The sequence below is a fragment of the Mytilus californianus genome, unplaced genomic scaffold (genome assembly GCF_021869535.1).
Source record: "Mytilus californianus isolate M0D057914Y unplaced genomic scaffold, xbMytCali1.0.p SCAF_7, whole genome shotgun sequence".
Taxonomy (NCBI): domain Eukaryota; kingdom Metazoa; phylum Mollusca; class Bivalvia; order Mytilida; family Mytilidae; genus Mytilus; species Mytilus californianus.
This window is the reverse complement of record NW_026262723.1, coordinates 46,548,163-46,571,839: the sequence shown is the minus strand read 5'-3', so window position 1 is coordinate 46,571,839 and position 23,677 is coordinate 46,548,163. Positions and strand designations below refer to the sequence as shown.

The following is a 23,677-nucleotide window of genomic DNA, read 5'->3' as shown; positions in this document are numbered from 1 at the left end:
GGTACATCCAAATTTACCAATCAAATCTTTGTATCTATGAAAGAATTCCTACTATAGACGCACAGAGATGTATAGAGAGGTAACTAACTTTTAAAAAGTTAGCCTTTTCCTGTGAGGAACAAGTACCTATTACGTGACAACCGGCTTTTTTTGCCCACTGCACCTACAAATAAAACGAAATTATTTTACTTTACAAATAAATACAAGTCTTCTAGTTAAACATAACAATATGCTTTCGTAGAAGCGTAAAATGCTTTTCAGAATGACATAATTTAGGGAAAAGGGTCTTCTATACTCCAACAAATGCACATTATACAAGTTGTATATTCTTATGGGTCACTTAGTATCCAAACACTATAGACTTTGATGTACGAATAATCAGTGAGTGAATCTGTATATAATGGCACCTGATCAGAATTTACCAAATGAAGTTACAAAAGAAATTATAATTAAATTAAATTAAAAAATATATTCCCGGTTAACGAATGTCGATGTTAAACTGAAATTGGAAGTCACAGTAACTCGAATGAATTTCTCAACAATAGACGTTTGCAAGCATAATTCCAAAACTGTACAGATTAGCCATAAATTAGTTTGTTACAACTGCTTCTTTGTTACTTTTTGAAAATACAGCCTTCTGTAAGCCAGTGTCTTAATTTTCTAAGCAAAAGTTCTTTAATGAAAGCAATGTGTGTAGGTCTATTTGTTTAAAAGCAATATCAAAAGCAGACAAAGCATACATGTTCAATAAAACTTACTTCATTCACAGATTTAACATTATTGTGCTGATATTTAGAGTGATTATGAATATAATATGTGTTTTCAACCGTGTATCACCTTCACTGGTGATCCAATCAATGGATCTGTCGTAGAGTGGTCACTTGTTTAGACGTACTTATATATAAACAATTGAATTAAATATTAAAGCACATGTGAACAATACAGACATAAAGTATTTAATTACACCCTAACCAGAAGGAGTGACCCTCACATTTATAATTTTTTAATAAATCTACATAGTTTTTCAAGAACAATAAAGCTACTCGAGCTCATTAATTGTTGAAATTAATATATATATGGACAAAAAGTACAATAGTATCGTAACAACCTATTTATGTCTTCATTTAGAGCATTACATGACATAACATAATGATATTCTTCACCGATGTCTCTTGATTCGCAAAGATGGCACAATCTATCATTTCTGGATATGTTGTTCCACCTTCCCGTCTCAATAGGTAATTGGTGACTTCCACATCTAAATTTACACTATAAAAATGTATGATATATATTGACAATTTGGAAAAATAACTTTCCAATATAATGTCAGATTATAAACTCATCAGTTATATTAATATTGTATTTGTTTGAAAGAAAGTTACCACAAGGTACCGTCCAGCAGTAAACCCTTGCTAAAGAGTGACGTCTATTTTGTTGTGGTGTATGCATAAATACACTGCCACTTTCTGTCAGAATGAGGATGTTGAATTTGATTCCTCTTAAAGGGAGAGTGCCATTTTCTATACACTATAATCCTTGCATCAACTCTTTGAAGGGTCCGTTAGTGGCCTCTTTGCATGGCTAAATTACTGCCATATCGAAAATCGTTATCCTAATTTTACAGTGGCTGTCTAAATTTCCCACGCTTCATAACCAACTTTACAGAAACTACTTTAATATTCTCACTCAACTTATCACAGTTTTATATATTTCAATCAATATTTTGGCATCGAAAGACGTCCTTAGCTACCTTAATTTGAATGAATACCATATAAATTACGTCTATAATCAATAATTCATTTATTCTTTTTCTTTTTTTAAGAATATTCATCATTGAAATACAAAATCATTTTTTATAATAACATTTTTTAAAAGAAATGTATAATGCATTAAAACTTTGGAAAAATGAAAATAGGTCCGTGTGCTAATTTAGTGTGGCATTAAAATTTTGGCGGGGAAATTGTCTCTAGAATTACCTTCATAATCAATGGAAGAAAAGTCTGTTCAGCTGTTTAAAAACCATATTGAAAATTAACAATATAAAAAAGAAGATGTGGTATGATTGCCAATGAGACAACTCTTCACAAGAGACCAAATGACACAGAAATTAACAACTATAGGTCACCGTACGGCCTTCAACAATGAACAAAGCCCATACCGCATACTGTCAGCTATAAAAGGCCTCGAAATGACAAATGTAAAACAATTCAAACGAGAAAATTTCAAATATTTTGCAATCATATTTCAACTATAAGTTTTAAAGAAAACATAAGAAATTAAAATTTTGGGTTTGAGGGTTCCAGGTGAAGGTAAATACAGAAACGTAAAGTGTAGATCTTAGTTTATAGGCGTCAACACTGAGGTTGTAAGTTCGAACCTCGCTCGTGCTGCAATTGAATCTATCTTAATTGACAAGGATTTCCGCCGGGTGTCGATGGTTTTCTCCAAGTACACCAATAAAAACTGCACGCCATGATATAGCTAAGTGTGTACTGGGGTTCATAACCAATAACCAGTCAATCATGTTATAGGGGTTGCCAGGCATCAATTGTTTAATGCATCTAGCCTTCTAAAAATCCAGAAAGTGTACAAAATATTTAGGCAGAGTTGAAAACGTGAGAAGCAATTATCCTAACATGCACGAAAAGTACAGAAAAGAGCCACACAAGGAAAGAAATAGTAGCATATAAAGTTTAATATAATACATACTGCAAATTGTCCTGTACCACCCGCCGCAGCTGTAAGTCGACGTAAAAGTACGATTAAAATTCATCAACTTCATATAATACATTAGAGGATTTCAAAACATTTATAATTTTCTTCCTGTTCATTTTACTATAAAATGATGTCACAAAAAGATTGTTAAGAAAACAGCGCACTGTAAAACTTATTCACAACTTTTCTAAACTCGTGGGGATTTTCGATCTTGACGTATAGTATAAGCACAAGTCTATTGGTGTAGAGCAGATGTTGAACTCTTCATATTTATGTGTGATTGCGTTTTTGAGTTGCTGTCTGACGTATTACCTATATAACTTTTTTTCATTTATTACAAATATTTAAAAGTCTGTTATAAAAGTTAAGAGATGAAATTTTAACAATGGAAATCAAAGGCAGAAATAGATGAAAAATCTGTTTTATTTATGTGCTATATGTTCTAGTTATGTGCCATGTGTTCATTGTATGTGTTATGCGTTCTATTTATGTTCTATCTGTGTGCTATATGTTCTATTATGTGTCCTTTTTGTCTATACATGAGACAACCGTGTTTAAGAAATTTAATCACATTAGTTATAGATATTAACAAATTAACCTTACTTTATTTTCGATTTCCAGCATTTCACAGCTGTCGAAAGTGACACTGGCATTCTGAGCGTATATTTACAATATCCAGTTGAAATTAAACAAAAGAAATGGAGCTCTTTATTAGAGAAGGTAAAAAGGGCCAAGTTTCTATGGGCTTTAAAAGATTAATATAGGTGCATTATTTAGGATTTTATGCGTCTTATATACGTGTTTTTACTTGAATTATAGCATGGAGCTTCGAGATGTTTTGTTAACTTTTAAATTAGAGACACATTTTCACTTAACAGTCAATTGTGGGAGGTGTAAATAAATGTGGATCTTTTAAATTCAGAAATTATTGCGATGTTTTTATTAATGCGAATAATGCGACAGGTGAGTATCGCAATAATAAGAACTCGCATTTGATAACTGAAACATAGATCAGTATGTAGATTTTTCTTGTCCATTTTTGAAAAATCGCAACAATAAATTCACGCAATAATTTCTGAATTTACAGTACGCATAAATTCCGCCGATAAAAAAATGGGCAATAATTTCATCGAAAAATGAAAGTCGTGTACACCTTTATATGTCCAGGCGTGTTTGATTTGACTATTTCAAAATCGTATAAAGCAAAATAATTTGATACGTCATCTCGCTTCAGATTCTATTATTTCTATATATTTAGGTTACAGGTTGATATAACATTATAAACTCACAGTAATAGGGTCAAGTGAAATACCTTTCTAATGAGTCATAACAATGTTCAGAGTTGGTGTGCTTGAATAACATTATTTTACTGAAAACACTGGGCGACAGACTTTACAAGTGGATCTTAAAAATGCATAACCTCAAAAGTTATCTAGGGTAATTTGTCTTCAACCTCTGAAAATTTTCAGTCTGCTCTTCTACGAAATATTTAATAAGATTTTTTTTTCGTGTTTATGAACTTTTGAAAATTCCACCCTGACAACCGATCAGACGGTAGTTTCAACTTGACTAAAGGCGATAAAGTATATTAAACGATGCTTAATAGCTATAGTAGATACATTTGTCTTTTAATATACAACTCGCATATAAGGATCGTAATGATGCTATGTGGATAAATGTATCCGTTTTCAAGAGCTAAATGGACAGCGCGTCATCCCTGCAATCGCTTCCATTTTTGCGATTGAAAAAACTTGATGGCGTAATGGAGAGATAATTTTGACACAGCAAAATCCGAACTAGGATTTTTTATGCACATTCATAATTTTCCTAAGCTAAAGTTAAAGCTCTCCAATTCTGAGTTTATAAATTTCATAAACTTTAGTGAAAGCTCTGCAACTCTCATTTTACCGTAACCATTATTTTGTTTGGTCCATTGATTTATGAAATACCAAAGATAGTATGTGTTTGGTCTTCAATTAACAGAGGCACTGTCCATAATGCATATTTACTCATTAATTGGTTCGTATCAAAATCAGATACTGATGACTCGTTATTTCATTATACACGAGGTCTTAGTAATATAGCAATTTCAACGGTTCAAACTGAGTAATGAATCCACACCTAAGAAGATTGATATCACTTAATGTTGACGATGGCTGTTGCAAAATAAAGCCCTACTATTGTAGCAGCTCGCTATTTTTCAGAATGATAATTAATTTAGCCAAAATATGAATAAAGCACGCAGCGTGTATCGTTTTGTTAAATTGTTCGGATTTTATATTCCTGATTTAACTTATTCTAATCTATCGATATCTAGAAGAAAATACTTACCAGAAACAAATACCGTTTCTCCACTCTTTAAATCGGCAAGCTGTAATATTTTGAAATCTTGAAACATTTGTAGGAAGAATGTTTTTTATGTTAAATAATAAAATATATTAAACAAACAAGTATTACATGCTGTATGCAGCACATTTGAATAAACTTGTTTGCATATCAGATTTGTGATACATTTGTTGGGTAAAACGAATCCTGTTCATCAAAATTCCCCAACATTTTACAAACATTGACAGCATTTAGCAAAGATTATCAGAGCGTAAGGAAAGCTCAATTTAGGATTTGAAGCAGTATATCAATAACTAATTACTAGTTTAAAACCTTATACTATCGAGCTGGTTCATTTATTTGGATATGGAATTCCACTTTATAAATTAAGTCTTTTAAATCAGTTGAAGTCAGAGTTTTTGTTGTAAATTATGATTGTTTCAGATGTGTTTTGAATAAAAGTTAGAGAATTTAAGACCTTCTAGAAGTATCATAAAAATATGTGTCATGTTCATCGAAAGTTCTTTTTTTAAATCAACGTTCTAAATACGAAGAGAAGGAAATTCAATACAAGCCAACACTTACTGCTCGTTTGATGGAGCTAGGTACAAATAATGGAAATTGTTGAGTGGAATACAGCTTACTTATGAAATATATGAGACAACTGACCAGCAGAGACCAAATGACGTATAAGACTTGCATGAAAAATTTGCAGAACCGTCTTCAACCATAAGACAACTATCCACCAGAGTTCAAATGACGTGGATGTGATCAATTATAATTAATAAAAGACCTTAAATAATGAAAAACCTATAATAATACGTAAAGTCAGCTATAAAAAAAATGGAAAAATATGAAGCAATTCAAACGAGAAAACTAACGGCCTAATTTAATAACTCAATTTAAGAAAAACAACAACTGAATAACAGGTTCCTGACTTGGGACAAGCACATAAAGAATGTGACGGGGTTAACATGTTTTTGAGCTCTCAGATCTTCCCTAACCTGGGACAGTGGTGTTACAGCACAACATAAGAACAAATGGTTAAAATCAATTGCAAATGACTAAACTCAATAGATTGGTATGAAAAAAATAACATAAAATCAATAGACACAAAGCACCGGTCTAAGAGTATTGGCAGTTACTGAAAGCAAGTTCACAGCAAATTACAGCTAATAAATAAATCATGTTTTCTCAGACTAAAGTAACAATCAGTAACACACCCAACGGATTTAGTGTAAAGACGTCAAAAAGAATCTGAGAAACGCATTACCTTGTGTAATACCAAAATATAAGTAAACGGTAACGACAGAATGTAGGGTAATGAGTACATGTATAGCAAAAAAAAAACGTATTTAAGTAAACCGTATCGACGGGATGTAGATGTCAGTATTGGATCAATGGGATCCATGGTAACCATTCTTCCTAAAAATCACATTAAATCTTATAGGCACTTGTTTCTATAAAAATATACCAGATACCTTGTCATCGTAAACTATTTGGCATTTTTACAAAACAAAAACAAAAAACAAGGGTTTGTACCCTACAGCTAATTACCTCATTTATAATTTATAATTATTGACTGACCTTATCCAATGAGATGGCAGCCGTTCCTGCACTAACTTGACATGGAATATACTCAGGAGCTATTTTCTTTACTTTTGTTAATCTGTTACTTGGTACTACCTGTAAAAATATAAAACATGCTCTATTGTTTGATAATAAAACAAATCACTATGCATAGTTTGAAAACACGTCAACTAGAAACCTGAGTTGCATGGATCACATGAACACTGCCAAATATTCTTTCTTTTTAGAATCATACTTCCAGTTTCCGCAATTTATGGCTTCTATATTCCTGATGCAAATACTTTTTATTATCGAAAATGGTTTTCATCCATTAAAATCTAGAAACAATGTGTTGCATGGACCACATCAACAATAACAAAAATTCATGTGGAATCCTATTTTCACAAAAAATCTAGATATTACAATAAATTTAAGTAAAATGTTTTGCTTCTTTATGGTACATCGATCATCCAAAACTTTGTATTAATGAAAATAGGCTGAAAATAGTTGTTATCCACTTAAACCTGAGAAGTAATTGTAAACTTGTTTGTTACAAGAAATCGTGCAATATATATTATCCTTTGTTTATAATCAATGGCATTGTCCAAAAAGGAAAGCATGACGATTGTTATCAATTTTGGAGATTGAATACTGCAGAAGATGGGAAAATGTCTCGCATCAAATATAGTTTAACTCGGGAAGTCCGATTTTAAAGCTAGGATAGGAAATTATGATTTTCAATGTTGTTCAATAATCTTGTAGTTATCGCGACCCAACTCAAAACGTTAATCTTCCACCTTTAGCGTGGAATAGCATGGAAAGATAAGACCTAATATTTTAGGCATCAAAATGTTCAATCTCTACTGTACAATACCTGAAATGTGAGAAAATTGATCATTTTGTTTCTTTTGTACTAGACCGACACGCTGAGTTTGTGATGTGCTAGCCCCAACACAGACTACGAGACAATGGACGAATCAGTCTTTACTCAAACTCGTATATACAGCATGATTGGGGTTTGGCAGATAATACTTTAAGTCTTTGGTTTGACTCCGTCGGTTGTCGAACCCACTACCTTCGGTTCAAGGCAAGCATGCTGCTACGAGACGAAGCGGTTACATTTGTATTAAAATATTACTAATGCATGTATTGTATTTTTCAATATTTGTAACAAATAAATCCGTGATTTCCAACGGCACACAATATAAAGGGTGGGAGAAAATTAGTAATCATTGACTAGTAAGATATTGCAATAATTCTGGTCAAATTTCTGACTACATTTTTCTTTGATTCCAATGATGTGCATTAAAGATCAAAGAAACGGAAATTTACATGCTTCGTTTTATATTTATTTTGTCTCAAATAAATCGTAAAACATCAATAAATAGCCCATCATACGCCCTTTTTCGCAATTGATTTTTTTGTAAGAAAAAAAATGTAATATTTAGAAGTTTTTTTTTTCAGAAATCAGTATATTGTCTCTGTAAAAAAAAAGTTGTTATAGTTTATATATTTACGCAATATTTCGCTAAACAAATAAGCTTCATCAGGCGCGAGCAGCCATCCAGGTCAAATTGGATGTTGTTAAGAAATTTTTGTAGCTTATCGTACTTGTCCTTTGAATATATTTTTTGCAGCATATTGTACATTGCGATTAATGTATTCAAAATAAATATCTGTGTTAGTTAAATACTGTGAAGTTGAAGATTTATTCCTTTGGTCTTTGATAAAACTGTTTCCATCCTTTACGTACGTACATGTAGCTGATGCATCCAAAATCCCTCTCTCTCTCTCTCTCTCTCTCTCTCTCTCTCTCTCTCTGTTTTCTACTTTGGGTGTCCCAATTTTGGTTGATCTCTATTATTTGAAATGTGATATTTTCCAAAAGTATGTCCTGTTCTTAAGAGGTGTCTCGTGATTTGGCAATTTCTTCCTTTGGTATAAAATGACCGGTGATAATTAAGTCTGATGTTGAATTTAGTTTCTGTTTCGCCAACATATTCCAGCTTGCAAGTTCCACAAGTAAGAATATAAATACTATTTTCCGTTAGCGAAACAGAAACTAAATTCAACATCAGACTTAATAATCGAAAAGTGAATCCACATTCACTTATCTTAACATCAGTATAAAGTAAGCAGTAATTTGATCCAAGCATACTAGTACATGAATGTAAAAAAAATATCTTAAATCTGACGGTTAAGGTCTCATATCCATTGAATATATTCAAATCAAAAAAACACCTTTCTTTTAGCAATTCCAACAATTGATTAAAGTTTCAATTAAATCTATCCGAGCATACTCAAGTTAGTGTGCAACATATGTAAAATTGCCTTCTTTCTGGAACGACAAACCAGAAAAATTTCAAAATCAAATTGAGTTTGAAAATTCCTTTAATCAACAACAGCGTAAAGATTTGAGTAAGTCAATCTTAATATGCTCTAGTAAGAGCGCTATATATGTGTGAAAAATTGCCTTAACTATGACAGTTAAAGTCCCGGTCCGTACCTCGGAAACGACAAATACAAAAAGTTCAAAAAGGAACTTTGTTTTATCAATACCAACAACAGTGTAAAGTTTTAAGTAAATTGACCAAAGAAAACTTGAGTTAGTGTGACTGTGTTATATGAAAAATATGTAAAAATTGCCCCAAGTCTGATAAATAAAGTCCCGTAATTGGAGCTACAAACCAACTATTTTCAAAATCGAAAGTGAGCTTTCTTTCTTTTATACTAATGGTACGTTAAAATTTCATGAGAATTGTTCAAAGCATTTGAGTAATTGTACGAAGTATTATAAGATACGGACAGACGGACGTATGACGGTCGGTCGGACGGAGGGACTACGATTTACCTTGATACGCCCCTTACGGGCGTATAAAAGCCCCCCCAAAAATGTATGAAGGTTTTCACATGTGTACCTTGTATTCACTGAAAGCTCCATAGACCATATACATAACTGGTGTGCCAACAGCAATTGATGTGCCCGGTCCAACGGCTATAACTTCTCCAAGACCCTAGTAATAAAGTAAGATGAACTCTATACGATAAATTAAAAAAAGAATATTTTTCAAGGCCACTATGCACGGCTGGTAATCTACACACGCAGAACAATTGGTTCTGCAATGAAAACCGTGAGAGGATTTTTCGGTTGTGCTTGAGTGGAGTAATTGTCATCGCTTCAAAAGGTATGTACATTTCTCAATTGCAATTTTCTAATTCAACTGATCAACATATTGAAAATCGGAGAATGCTATGCTGTGGTGAATACTTTAACGAAGAGATACATGTATCATTTACTGTTGTACATGGAGTTAAACTCCTACAAAATCAGTTGCCCGACGAGAAATTGCCTAAAAAAGTGACATTTAAATTTTGAAATGGTTCTATTAACAGACCTACAAGTTCAAATTTAGTTTTTTTTTCGGTCAATGGGTATAAATGTCGTTTTGGGCGGCGTGTACGCTGTCAGGTGTTGATAGACGTCTTAATAAATCTAAAAACTATAAATTTTCATTATTTCATGCGTGAGGGGATCGATTCTGATTGAGGACATCGTGAATGCGTGAGTGGACGTGAAATTATATCTTTATATCCAAGCTATGAGTCGTTGAAAGTTGCCTAAATTTGGTTAGATTGTTCATGACAAAACATTTGTGTGCATAAAAAAAAAACCTATGAGATAGAATTTTGAAATAAATTGTGGGAAGATAGGTTTTATAATATGTTTTAAGACAAATAAAAAGAAAAAATGGTGTCAACGATTTTGTTTTCTTGCTACAAGTAAAAATTCAAATTTTCCCTATCAGCCCAGTATAAATTTTTTACTAAAAGAGTTATCTCCCCTTAAATTGTCTTATTTGAATAAAATTGATTCTAAAAACACAAAATTTGATATTTGTTTAAGGTAGATTCATGGTATACCGCCATCTTGGATTGTACTATCGCAGTACACAATCAGTCTAGTTATTTGCCCAAACCTGCAAATTTGTGAACAGATGTGCAATTTTATTGGTTAGACTGTTTATTTATATGAAGAAAACTTGCTGATTTATTGCAAAATATATAATCACATACCACACATTTTGTGTTTTAGAATCATTGTTTTTTAACTTAGCCATTTAAGGGGCGATAACTCTTTTAGTAAACAAATTATACTGCACATTTATTCTAAAACCAGTTGTTGGCATGACACGGGTTATGTTCTTCTCATATATTTTATGACGGTATAATACTAAACTCCTAACAGGAGGGATTGTGCCTGATATTCATATGATGAAGACATAATCTTTCAATCAGTTTAATTGAGGTCTAGAGCTCGCATGTCAGTAACTGCTAGTAGTCTGTTGTTATTTATGTATTATTGTCATTTTGTTTATTTTCTTTTGTTTCCTGTTCTGACATCGGACTCGGACTTCTCTTATACTGAGTTTTACTGTGCGTACGTATACTGTTGTGCGATTGTTTTTTCTACATTGGCTAGAGGTATAGGGGAGGGTTGAGATCTCAAAAAACATGTTTAACCCCGCCGCATTTTTGCGCCTGTCCCAAGTCAGGAGCCTCTGCCCTTTGTTATTCTTGTATCATTTTTAATTTTAGTTTCCTGTGTATAATTTGGAGTTTAGTATGACGTCCATTATCACTGAACTAGTATACTTATTTGTTTAGGGGCCAGCTGAAGGACGCCTCCGGGTGCGGGAGTTTCTCGCTGCATTGAAGACCCATTGTTGGCCTTGAGCTGTTGTCTGCTCTATGGTCGGGTTGTTGTCTCTTTGACACATTCCCCATTTCCATTCTCAATTTTATGATAGGGATTTTTTTATCTTCACTTGTAAAAAGAAAACAAGTTCGGTGACACCATTTCTTATTTTTATTTTCTTAAAACATACAACAAAACCTATCTTCTCTCAATTTATTTCAAAATTCTATCTCATAGATTTCTTTTTATGCACAAAAATGTGCTTTTCATGATCATTCTAAGCAAATTTAGGCAATTTTCAACGACTCATAGCATGAAAAAAAGCACTGTGACCCATCTTTTTTATAATATTTTTTGAAAAGAGCATAGTAAAATCTTCGTTTTGGCAAAGTATAAGAAAATTCTATCTCGGGGAACATATACCGATGATCTATTTTATACAATAAATCACCAAGTTTTATTTATATGAATATACAGTCTTACCAATAAATTGCAAATCTGTCTCCAAATTTGCAGATTTGGGCAAATAACTAGACCGATTATTATTATTATTTAAACAAATATCAAATTTTGTGTTTTTAGAATCAATTTTATTCAAATAAGACAATTTAAGGGGAGATAACTCTTTTAGTAAAAAATTTATACTGGGCTGATAGGGAAAGTTTGAATTTTTACTTGTAGCAAGAAAACAAAATCGTTGACACCATTTTTTCTTTTTATTTTTCTTAAAACATATTATAAAACCTATCTTCCCACAATTTATTTCAAAATTCTATCTCATAGTGTTTTTTTTTGCACACAAATGTGTTTTTTCATGAACAATTTAACCAAATTTAGGCAACTTTCAACGACTCATAGCTTGGATATAAAGATATGATTTCACGTCCACTCACGCATTCACGATGTCCTCAATCAGAATTGATCCCCTCACGCATGAAATAATGAAAATTTGTAGTTTCTGGATTTATTAAGACGTCTATCAACACCTGACAGCGTACATGCCGCCCAAAACGACATTCATACCCATTGACCGAAAAAAACTAAATTTGAACTTTTAGGTCTGTTAATAGAACCATTTCAAAATTTAAATGTCACTTTTTAGGCAATTTCTCGTGGGGCAACTGATTGTGTAGGAGTTTAACTCCATGTACAACAGTAAATGATACATGTATCTCTTCGTTAGAGTATTTACCACAGCATAGCATTCTCCGATTTTCAATATGTTGATCAGTTGAATTAGAAAATTGCGATTTAGAAATGTACATACCTTTTAAAGCGGTGACAATTACTCCACTCAAGCACAACCGGAAAATCCTCTCACGGTTTTCATTGCAGAACCAATTGTTCTGCGTGTGTAGATTACCAGCCGTGGTATGGAACACATTTAAGGTATTGCAAATACATCAAAACATGACGTCATACGAATGAAAACTCTGAAATGAAAAAGCTGAAGATTATTTCGTGACGTGTACCTCTAAATTCGGATAAAATCGCATTAAAATGGAGTTTTAAGGTAGTTGTTGTTTCATTTCTATTCTAATGCATCATTCGCACATTCATGGATTTCAGCAAGGCGACATGGCGGCTCACTCCTTAGTTACGACATGTCAACTGTGGATTTGACAGTAAATAGTAGCCAACGAAAAAAAATGTTTGGGTTAAGAATTATAAGGATTGAACACATTTTTCTAATGGTTATTTAAGAAATAATTCATGCAAGCCTTAGATTTATTTGAAATTTGTAGCTTTTATCTTACAGGAGATAAAATAGAACAGCCATACCCTTCGCTTCAGTTTTTCAAATTACCGTAGTTGTCCTATTAGAATCGAAATAATTCATGCCAGCCATAGATTTGTTATCATTAAAATTTCCAACAAATCTATGGCTTGCATGAACTATTTCTTAAATAGATAGATACATTTTTGGACAATCAAATCACGCATCTTTTTGTTTCAAGGAACAAGTTTGGAAGCAAAGTGTGTCTCTGTAATATTCTTTCGTTAAGGACAATTTTTCAAAGTTGTTTTTAAAACTAATTTTAATGTGATGCTTGTGAAGGATTCAATATGATTTTCCCCTACATGTACAAACTAACACTTTTTCTCGTAAAAGCTGCACTAAACAATTCTTAATTAATAGTATACTGAGTGCCTTTAGAAACGCATCATATCATATTACAATCCACTGTTTGTCCCTTTTTGAAAAAAAATATAGAAATGTGCTTTCAATGCATTCTTACAACATTTGGCAATAATACGTTTCTTGAACAGTTTGACCAAGTTTTTTTTTTCATTTTAGATACTTAATCTCATAATGGGCAAAATCACAATGTGATCATTTTGGACCAAATGGGAAAAGAAAATTGTTAATTTACAGTACTTTTTGATCAACTTTAATATAGTGGTTCATTCTGGTAAAAATTTACCATTCAGAGTGTAAACTTCATTTTTTGTTAAAATATGGAATTTGTAAACGCTAACATCCGAAAATCGAAAAGTTCTGAAAAATCATTTGAAATGTTCTGTAGGTATAGAGGTCTGCAAAATCCTAAAACGATTGGTAAACTTTCAAAGAAGATTTGTCAGTTTCTTTTTTTTTAATGGAAAAGCGGAAAATACATGTAGGGGTTGTGTTTATGTTGCCACTCAGTATATTATATTGATTGTAAATAGTCTACAAATAACAGTACTTGATTTAAAGTGTATGCAAAGATAATGCTGATAACGATATTTACAAAAGACATTTTTGCGTCGAGATATAATATATTAATATCAATGACCCGAATCATCCCTTTAAATCAATAAAATATGTTTGAATGTTTGCTTTTTCTCGTGTACAAACTCTGCTTTAAAATTATTCTTATAAATCTCAATCAATTTGTTTTCAAATAATTAAATGTTTAACTTATCTTTTAAGTGTTCGATTATTTACCTCAAATCCACAATCAAAAGGTAGCTTAGCATTGGGATCATACTTTCCAGCAGTAAAATTAACATCCGACGCATTTATACCTACAAATCTACAATTACAATAACATGTTTAGTATATAAACCAGCACATCTTTAATTTTTACATCACATTCTTTAGAAATAAATAGACAGGAACATATATATATATAGTTGAGGTTATCAAAACACTTTAATAACTCGTACGCTTAAATATGAATAACAACAAAAGTAAAATTGATTTTCAGTTTTTGTATTTTGAAAATTCATAAATCTAAAAGTTCAAACTAAAATTATAAGAGGGTGGTAAATGGTTATTTTCGTGCAACGTTTTCGGTCTTTTTATTTCACGTGTTTTCGTGTTTTGACGTTTTATCTCTCGTTTTCTCGTGTTTGGTTCGATGTGCGTGCTTCGTGTTTCCACTTATTTATTTTCCGTGTTTCGTGTTTCCACTTATTTATTTTCCGTGTTTCGTGTCGGTACTCTTAATTTCTCGTGCTTGTCCCGCATTTGATTAAAAAGTAAACCGGGACTAATTCAAAGTCAGCCTGGATATTGTTTAACTATGAATAATATTTTTTCAAATCAGATGCAACTAGCGGACGCTAAAATGTGACCGCATGGTCGTCATGTCCATTAATAATGACTGCATGATCTCCAAGAACGGCTGAGTAATAACTTCTAGTACTTTTTTCCTTCATATTTACGATTTTATTTCTCGTGCTTCGTTTTTCCCGATTTTTATTTTCCGTGCAACGTTTTTGCGATTTTTATTTTACGTGTCTCCGTGTTCAGACCCCCCCCCCCTTTTTCACCCTCTTATAATATTTAAGTTTTAAGAAATTAAAATTTGTTCCATATTTTGACACCTGTAATCTATATTTCAAACAGTTATGAGATAAAGTCTGTGTTTGTTAGTGTTTTTGTGCAAGTTCAAAGTTTAAAACAAAATTTGAGTTAAAGTGTGAGCCAACATTGAATTTCGAGTTATTGGTCCTGTTCAAGAAGAAATCCAGTCAGTTATAATTTAAGTTGACAGTTTCTCTAGTGGACGATAGAAAATAATAACGTGAATCTTCTGAATTCCAAACTGCATATACATGTATTGCATACATACACGGTATTAGAGTTGGGCTGTGACTAGCCTCTTTTAAAAGTATTGCAAAATATATTTACGCCGAGCGGAGCGAGGTAAAAAATTTTGAAGGGTTTTGAAGCCGCTGAAGGCCCAAAGAAACTATAGAACAAATGATGCAAAATCGTGCTTTCTGGGCGTTCCCAGACCCTTTCTTATTCTGAAAACGCAAGTTCTGTTTTAATAATTTTTTTGACAATATTTTGGTATCAAAGCAAAATGTATAGATTCAGCGTAAGACTTAAGTTTTTATGGACAACATCAAAAGACCAATATGAAGAATAAAGTAAAAATGTAATTCACATAGTTAAGTATGTGGCTGCTGGTTTTTTTTGTTTTTTTTTTTTGTTGTTGTTTCGGCATGCAGAATTTAAATCTTTTATACCTGTAAATTATATGGGGTTTTATTCAAATTAATTTAAGAGGGGGCTGATTATCAGTGATATAACTATGTCAAGTAATTTTTAATAACACATTTCAATTACAACTTGATGTAGCTCTTAACTGGGATACAATTTAAAGTAGTTAAGTTGTAAAATTAGCTAAAAAGTCTTAAATAAAATAAAACTCATGATCAAGTTGAAAACAAAATTACTAAATCACAAAAGGAATGCAACACTAAGAGAATACAGAAGGGCAATCAATGAACAAAAGGCAAATTTAAAGAAACATTGATCCCGAAAAAAACAGGTGCTACGTCCAAGGGAGAACAGAACTTGCTTCTTGCAAACACTCACTGTGAAAACAATTTGATATGAAGACAAGCTTTTGGTTTTAAAATTTCCTACATAAAGGCATTTGCCTCAATGTAGTTACAGCCCTGTAATAAAAGTGAGGTAAGTGTTCCTGAGCCAATATACCTCAAGTTAAATGAAACCCAATTTCAGACATTTCAAGTATATCTAAATAATATTTATACCTTTATTATTAAAAGATTTGGGAAGTGTTTCCCGAATTTTTTTTGGAAAAAAAGATGAATTTTATGAAGAATCTGGTGCCACCTCATACTTTCGAATAGCATTTATAAAATGGCTTAAAGACCTGCTGAGTTATTCATTATCAATACATTGTAAGTCAGGTTATTTATTTTCGAACTACCACAGAACAAACCATTTATTTTTGTGATTATCAAGGCTGAGTTATTTATTTTCAAAATCCTCCTGCCCCCCCCCCCCCCCCCCCCCCCCCCCCGAATATCAAATGGTCGTCCCCTTAAACTTTGTATAGAACATGAAATGCGAGCTTCGGATCAACTGAATATGAATAAACTCGTCATAGATACTAGGATTAAAATTTTGTATGCCAGACGCGTCAACAAAAAAATTGTATTTGGTGACCATATGCAGTTTATTCTATTTTTATATAAAAAAACAAAATCGACAAGAAAGATCCATAATGATAATTCTATAATACAGAAATTAAGATTTTTTTTCTTCAGAAATACATCTTTCAAATTTCTTTTTTTTAATTTGGGGATTGTACATTTATGAAGGTATATCAAGAAAGGGGCTTCGGACGCACCAAATGCATTAAGTGTTATTATTACTTTAGTTAGTTAAACTCGAGTATGTACAATGTACTTCTACTTTTAAAATTACGTAATGATAATGAAAATATAAGCAAGTTGAAGGTCAAAGAGCAGAATTAGATATCATGTGCTATAAATTTAAAGAAATCTTTGTAGAAAATAGATCTAGGAAACTTTAGAAAAAAAATGACTTAGAAGACTATCACAAGAGCTGAATGTTCGATATACTCTATCCATAAAAATGAGGCAAGTGACAAGAACCAATGAGAGTAAAAATATATGCACAAAGATTAGGAAATTGAAAAGCGTTAAAAACCCCAAAATTGTGCTAAATACGGCTAAGGCAATTTATGCCTGGGAGTAGAACAACCTTTTTCTTTTGATAATTAATGTGATAAATGAGAGTTATCGTTTAAATTGCCGTTTTTTTTAGTCCTGACATATATGAATTTTAATTTATTTACAAAACAAGTAAACTCGCAAGCACCATTTGTAAGTATTGAAAACGATATTAACTGATGTTCGTGATTATATCATTTACTTGTTCATGGAAAGCCCGTCATTCTATATCAACGAAAAGGTATGTCTGTACTATTCTATTCTAACAGCTTGAAATATCATTTGACAATGCGACACGTAGAGCAAAAACTTAATACGAAAAATTTATATTTACTCTTTTTCGTAAATCATTTAGAAATAGAGTTAAATATTCAAATTCAAGTAAACAAACAATTTGAACAGAAATGAGATTATGTCATTTTGAAATAATCGTAAGTACACCCACACGCCTGAATCTAGATATAAGATGTAATAGTATAAAAGTAATTCAGTGAGTGCAATATCTTTTATGTTTCTTACCTATTTTTAACAAGGACTTGACCTTCTTCTGGAACTGGCATGGGCGCATCAACTACTTTAGTCACATCCCGAAAATTTGTCCCAAACTTGACAGCAACAATCTTTTTGTAAGTACTTGGTAAGTTCGCCATGCTACCTATGTTTAGTGCTTCCTAAAATTTGGTTAACTGCACATTGAAGTTTTAAATTTCGATTATAAAAATGATATGACAGTGTTTTTGTCAATTCACCGACCTTTCAGAAGAAGGTGAATTATTTGGTTGTCTGATAACGTAAGCATGTGTAAAATATTTAAACCTTGATACTAAACCAGAAAAGATAACATAATGTCGACTCATCTATAAAATTTCAATGCAAATATCAACTCCTCAATGTTTTTCTAGTCAGTTGGTTTTATTTCAAAGGGACATTAGCTGTCAAATTCATGTTCATCGATTCGACTCAAAATATAACATACTAAAATGTCTTATCCAAAAAACAAAATGTCCTAAAGGAAAATTTACAAAGCATGGACTCATTATAATGTATTAAGATTTTGTGTGGATTTTAGAATAGACGCCATCTAATTAACCATTGAGATGATCTTCGAAGAACTCCGTAGGTCATATCACGTAGGGTCTGTTATTCGAAGCTGTCCTAGGATTTGTCCTAAGACCTATGTTGGGAATACATCAGGATATTGTTAAGACCGTTACGACATGTCTCAGCATGCACATCGAAGTTTTCTTAATAATTTCTTAGCTAAGATGTCCTAATCGCTGTCCTTAGTGTTAGATTATTTTTCAAGAATCCATTGTCAACCAAAATTAACTTATATTCTAACTTTTAATTTTAACATACAAACTAATTACCTCTCAAAAACGTTCATCACATTCGGGGTTCGAATTTGCGAGCGTTTTCGTCAATAATCACAATAGTCTTCGGTCCGTGCATGATCCATTGTACCACTCGAAAACGATTGCTGATATACATTTACTTATAATTTCTTAAAGCCCTTTATTGATAACTCTTGTCAATACATAATATTCATACAAATAATGAAGCTGTCTCATTAACAATGAACTTCTTTCATTTATATCCAACATGTATAATGACTATTTTTTTTACTTTTTTGTTTTTTTTTGTAAATCAAACACCAATACAACACAATTTAAGTATGACAATAAAGCGGTATAGATATAAAGCAATACAAAAAAATAGAACTACAAAAGTGTTACAACAAGAAGAAAAATAGGGGGAAAAACGTTCCAGAAACAAGGTTCGAACTCAGTATCATTGATAATTACCATTCTGACTTTCGTTACCAACGACTATACGATTGCAGCTATCGACGAGTTTGACATTGAAGCATTACATTAATATATTCATACATACAAGACTAATGTACAATTGATTCTTCACGTTCAAATAAGTTATTTTGGTTGTATAATATCAAATGATTGCCTTAATCTTGGTTGAACAAAAATGTCAAACAGCTATGATTGAATATACTCTCTGAACAATTGCAGAATCAACCTGTAACTATATAGATGTGAACAGTGTTGATACAATCAGTTCCAACTATTAAAGAATAAAATAGACTTAATATTAAATTATCTTTATGTAATTCCCTTGATTTATTGTCAAAACGTAAAATAGAGAGTCTTTTTACAAGAAATGGGTTGAACTAGAGAATTAACTAGCGTTGTGCGTTGATTATCGTCTACAGATCCATTACTTCTTATATATTCTCTAAAAAGTAAAATAACAAAAATTCCGAACTGCAAGGAAAATTCAAAACGGAAAGTCTTTTATCAAATGGCAAACTCAAAAGCTCAAACACATCAAACGAATGGAAAACAACTGTCATATTCCTGACCTGGTACAGGCATTTTCCTTATGTAGAAAATGGTGGATTAAACCTGATGCATCATTAAAAAGAAAATAAATAATATTTATCTAATAATTGTACATTCAAACTTTATGAAACAAAAACACAAATGTGTCAAGTGTTGTTTTAGGTTGATAAAAACTATTATTAACTGACGAAGGCTATATTTGTTAAGCTGAAATATTTGTCAACACGATTTTAAAACATCATCTTCGAATATTCCCAACTTATGATACTAGTACTGTTGCGGAAATTTTAAGACATTTATAATGTTTCATTATCTGCGCAAGTTCGCCGGTTGTAGACGATCCGGTTCATGTTAAATTTGCCGGTTGGTCCTTCTTATAGGCTTCTTTATAAATAAATATATATATATATATATATATATATATATAAACAAGTCTAAATTGAAAACAACGTTCAAACCTATGATTGCGTTGGATAAAAACCGCAATTTTTATACGTGTGCATGCAAAACAAATTTCTTGTTAGAGGGGTCTAAATACAGCACAAACAACATTTTCCAAAAGACCAAAAAAGTGAAAAAGTATATTTTAACAAAACGCATTTGACTAACAGGTCGAACAACAAATGTCCTTAAATCCTGCGGACTGCCATTGGCGATTGCCAAATAAACGGATCACAAGGTGTAATAAATGGATCTTAACTTTAAATTTAATACCAAACAGAAAACAATAAACTTGCGGCGAAGATGGTATATCGCAAACAAAGGTGCAAAGATTTTTTGTACACCATATCCGGATTTCGACAATTAATGTCTCTTCAGTGATGTTAGGAATCGAAACGGTTATTGGAAGGCCACATAATTTACCTCAATTTGGGATAGGCTCTTGAATTTTGAGGAGTCAAAATAGGATGAACGGATCATATAAACCCGAAGGCAAATATAATACAAGCCCAAACGAAAAAATATAAACAAGTCTAAATTGAAAACAACGTTCAAACCTATGATTGCGTTGGATAAAAACCGCAATTTTTATACGTGTGCATGCAAAACAAATTTCTTGTTAGAGGGGTCTAAATACAGCACAAACAACATTTTCCAAAAGACCAAAAAAGTGAAAAAGTATATTTTAACAAAACGCATTTGACTAACAGGTCGAACAACAAATGTCCTTAAATCCTGCGGACTGCCATTGGCGATTGCCAAATAAACGGATCACAAGGTGTAATAAATGGATCTTAACTTTAAATTTAATACCAAACAGAAAACAATAAACTTGCGGCGAAGATGGTATACCGCAAACAAAGGTGCAAAGATTTTTTGTACACCATATCCGGATTTCGACAATTAATGTCTCTTCAGTGATGTTAGGAATCGAAACGGTTATTGGAAGGCCACATAATTTACCTCAATTTGGGATAGGCTCTTGAATTTTGAGGAGTCAAAATAGGATGAACGGATCATATAAACCCGAAGGGAAATATAATACAAGCCCAAACGAAAAAATATAAACAAGTCTAAATTGAAAACAACGTTCAAACCTATGATTGCGTTGGATAAAAACCGCAATTTTTATACGTGTGCATGCAAAACAAATTTCTTGTTAGAGGGGTCTAAATACAGCACAAACAACATTTTCCAAAAGACCAAAAAAGTGAAAAAGTATATTTTAACAAAACGCATTTGACTAACAGGTCGAACAACAAATGTCCTTAAATCCTGCGGACTGCCATTGGCGATTGCCAAATAAACGGATCACAAGGTGTAATAAATGGATCTTAACTTAAAATTTAATACCAAACAGAAAACAATAAACGTGCGGCGAAGATGGTATACCGCAAACAAAGGTGCAAAGATTTTTTGTACACCATATCCGGATTTCGACAATTAATGTCTCTTCAGTGATGTTAGGAATCGAAACGGTTATTGGAAGGCCACATAATTTACCTCAATTTGGGATAGACTCTTGAATTTTGAGGAGTCAAAATAGGATGAACGGATCATATAAACCCGAAGGGAAATATAATACAAGCCCAAACGAAAAAATATAAACAAGTCTAAATTGAAAACAACGTTCAAACCTATGATTGCGTTGGATAAAAACCGCAATTTTTATACGTGTGCATGCAAAACAAATTTCTTGTTAGAGGGGTCTAAATACAGCACAAACAACATTTTCCAAAAGACCAAAAAAGTGAAAAAGTATATTTTAACAAAACGCATTTGACTAACAGTTCGAACAACAAATGTCCTTAAATCCTGCGGACTGCCATTGGCGATTGCCAAATAAACGGATCACAAGGTGTAATAAATGGATCTTAACTTTAAATTTAATACCAAACAGAAAACAATAAACTTGCGGCGAATATGGTATACCGCAAACAAAGGTGCAAAGATTTTTTGTACACCATATCCGGATTTCGACAATTAATGTCTCTTCAGTGATGTTAGGAATCGAAACGGTTATTGGAAGGCCACATAATTTACTTCAATTTGGGATAGACTCTTGAATTTTGAGGAGTCAAAATAGGATGAACGGATCATATAAACCCGAAGGCAAATATAATACAAGCCCAAACGAAAAAATATAAACAAGTCTAAATTGAAAACAACGTTCAAACCTATGATTGCGTTGGATAAAAACCGCAATTTTTATACGTGTGCATGCAAAACAAATTTCTTGTTAGAGGGGTCTAAATACAGCACAAACAACATTTTCCAAAAGACCAAAAAAGTGAAAAAGTATATTTTAACAAAACGCATTTGACTAACATATATATATATATATATATATATATATATATATGAGTCTAAAAGATGGTGTAACAATACCGATAAATAGATGGAAAACAAAACACTAAAAAGTGTTGAATATCATCGCACAAAGATGGAAAAACTGAACAGATGATATAAATTATACAATAATTGCAAATATTTAGGCTCAACAAATGGCCTTCCTCAGTGTTAAAAGTTTTAACAATACTGATATATAATGTATAAGGTGTAAACATAGATCAGTAATAATACAGGTAAGTTTTGGTCGATTGATTTTAATCCAAAATCCTGAATATCATAATATAAACATTAGACTGTAAATTTAATTATTTCTTTCTATTGATTCCATATGGATGGAGGACACCCAGTGTTTTTATCCAAAACTTCTCCCGATTCTCTCTTTGCCTATTTTGCCATGTACAATCCTGTTCGATCACAACAGGATTGTACATGGCAAAATAGGCAAAGAGAGAATCGGGAGAAGTTGTGGATAAAAACACTGGGTGTCCTATACATTATATATCAGTATTGTTAAAACTTTTAACACTGAGGAAGGCCATTTGTTGAGCCGAAATATTTGCAATTATTGTATAATTTATATCATCTGTTCAGTTTTTCCATCTTTGTGCGATGATATTCAACACTTTTTAGTGTTTTGTTTTCCATCTATTTATCGGTATTGTTACACAATCTTTTAGACTCATATAATTTTCCCTGTTTGTGTAGTATTGTCAATTTTGATGATCCAATACCTATTAAGTTTACTGGTTGGTAGATTCTTATAGACTCTATATATATATATTATATATATATATATATATATATATATATATATATATATATATATATCGGGCGCGTACAGCCATCTAGGTAAACTCGGATGCTGTTAAGAAATTTGTGCAGCTTATCGTACATGCCTTTTAATCGTATATATATATATATATGGCAGTCAGCAGGGTTTAAGAACATCAGTTGTTCGACCTGCTAGTCAAATGCGTTTTGTTAAAATATACTTTTTCACTCATTTGGTCTTTTGGAAAATGTTGTTTGTGCTGTATTTAGACCCCTCTACCAAGAAATTTGTTTTGCATGCACACGTATAAAAATTGCGGTTTTTATCCAACGCAATCATAGGTTTGCCAGCAAATTTACTATGTACCGGATCGTCTAGAATAGACGATACTGTGCAGATAAGGAAAAAATTATATAAATTTAGAAATTTGCACAACGATACTAATATAAGATGGTATTATACGCAGATGTTGTTATTAAATCGTGTTGACAAATATTTCGG

The 23,677-nt window shown here is 32.1% G+C and overlaps 1 protein-coding gene across 1 annotated transcript in view; it reads right to left on the bottom strand.

Moving 5' to 3' along the window:
* LOC127709140 (prostaglandin reductase-3-like) overlaps nt 1-23,677 on the bottom strand; it is a 43,441-nt gene that overhangs the window by 7,195 nt on the left and 12,569 nt on the right. Inside the window, exons 2-8 of the mRNA XM_052214505.1 lie at nt 17,774-17,925; nt 14,238-14,325; nt 9,528-9,623; nt 6,628-6,726; nt 5,047-5,086; nt 2,710-2,738; nt 89-163 (exon numbers count right to left, since the gene is read on the bottom strand). Of these exons, the coding sequence (XP_052070465.1) occupies nt 89-163; nt 2,710-2,738; nt 5,047-5,086; nt 6,628-6,726; nt 9,528-9,623; nt 14,238-14,325; nt 17,774-17,925 (579 nt within the window). The remainder of the gene's footprint in view (nt 1-88; nt 164-2,709; nt 2,739-5,046; nt 5,087-6,627; nt 6,727-9,527; nt 9,624-14,237; nt 14,326-17,773; nt 17,926-23,677) is intronic.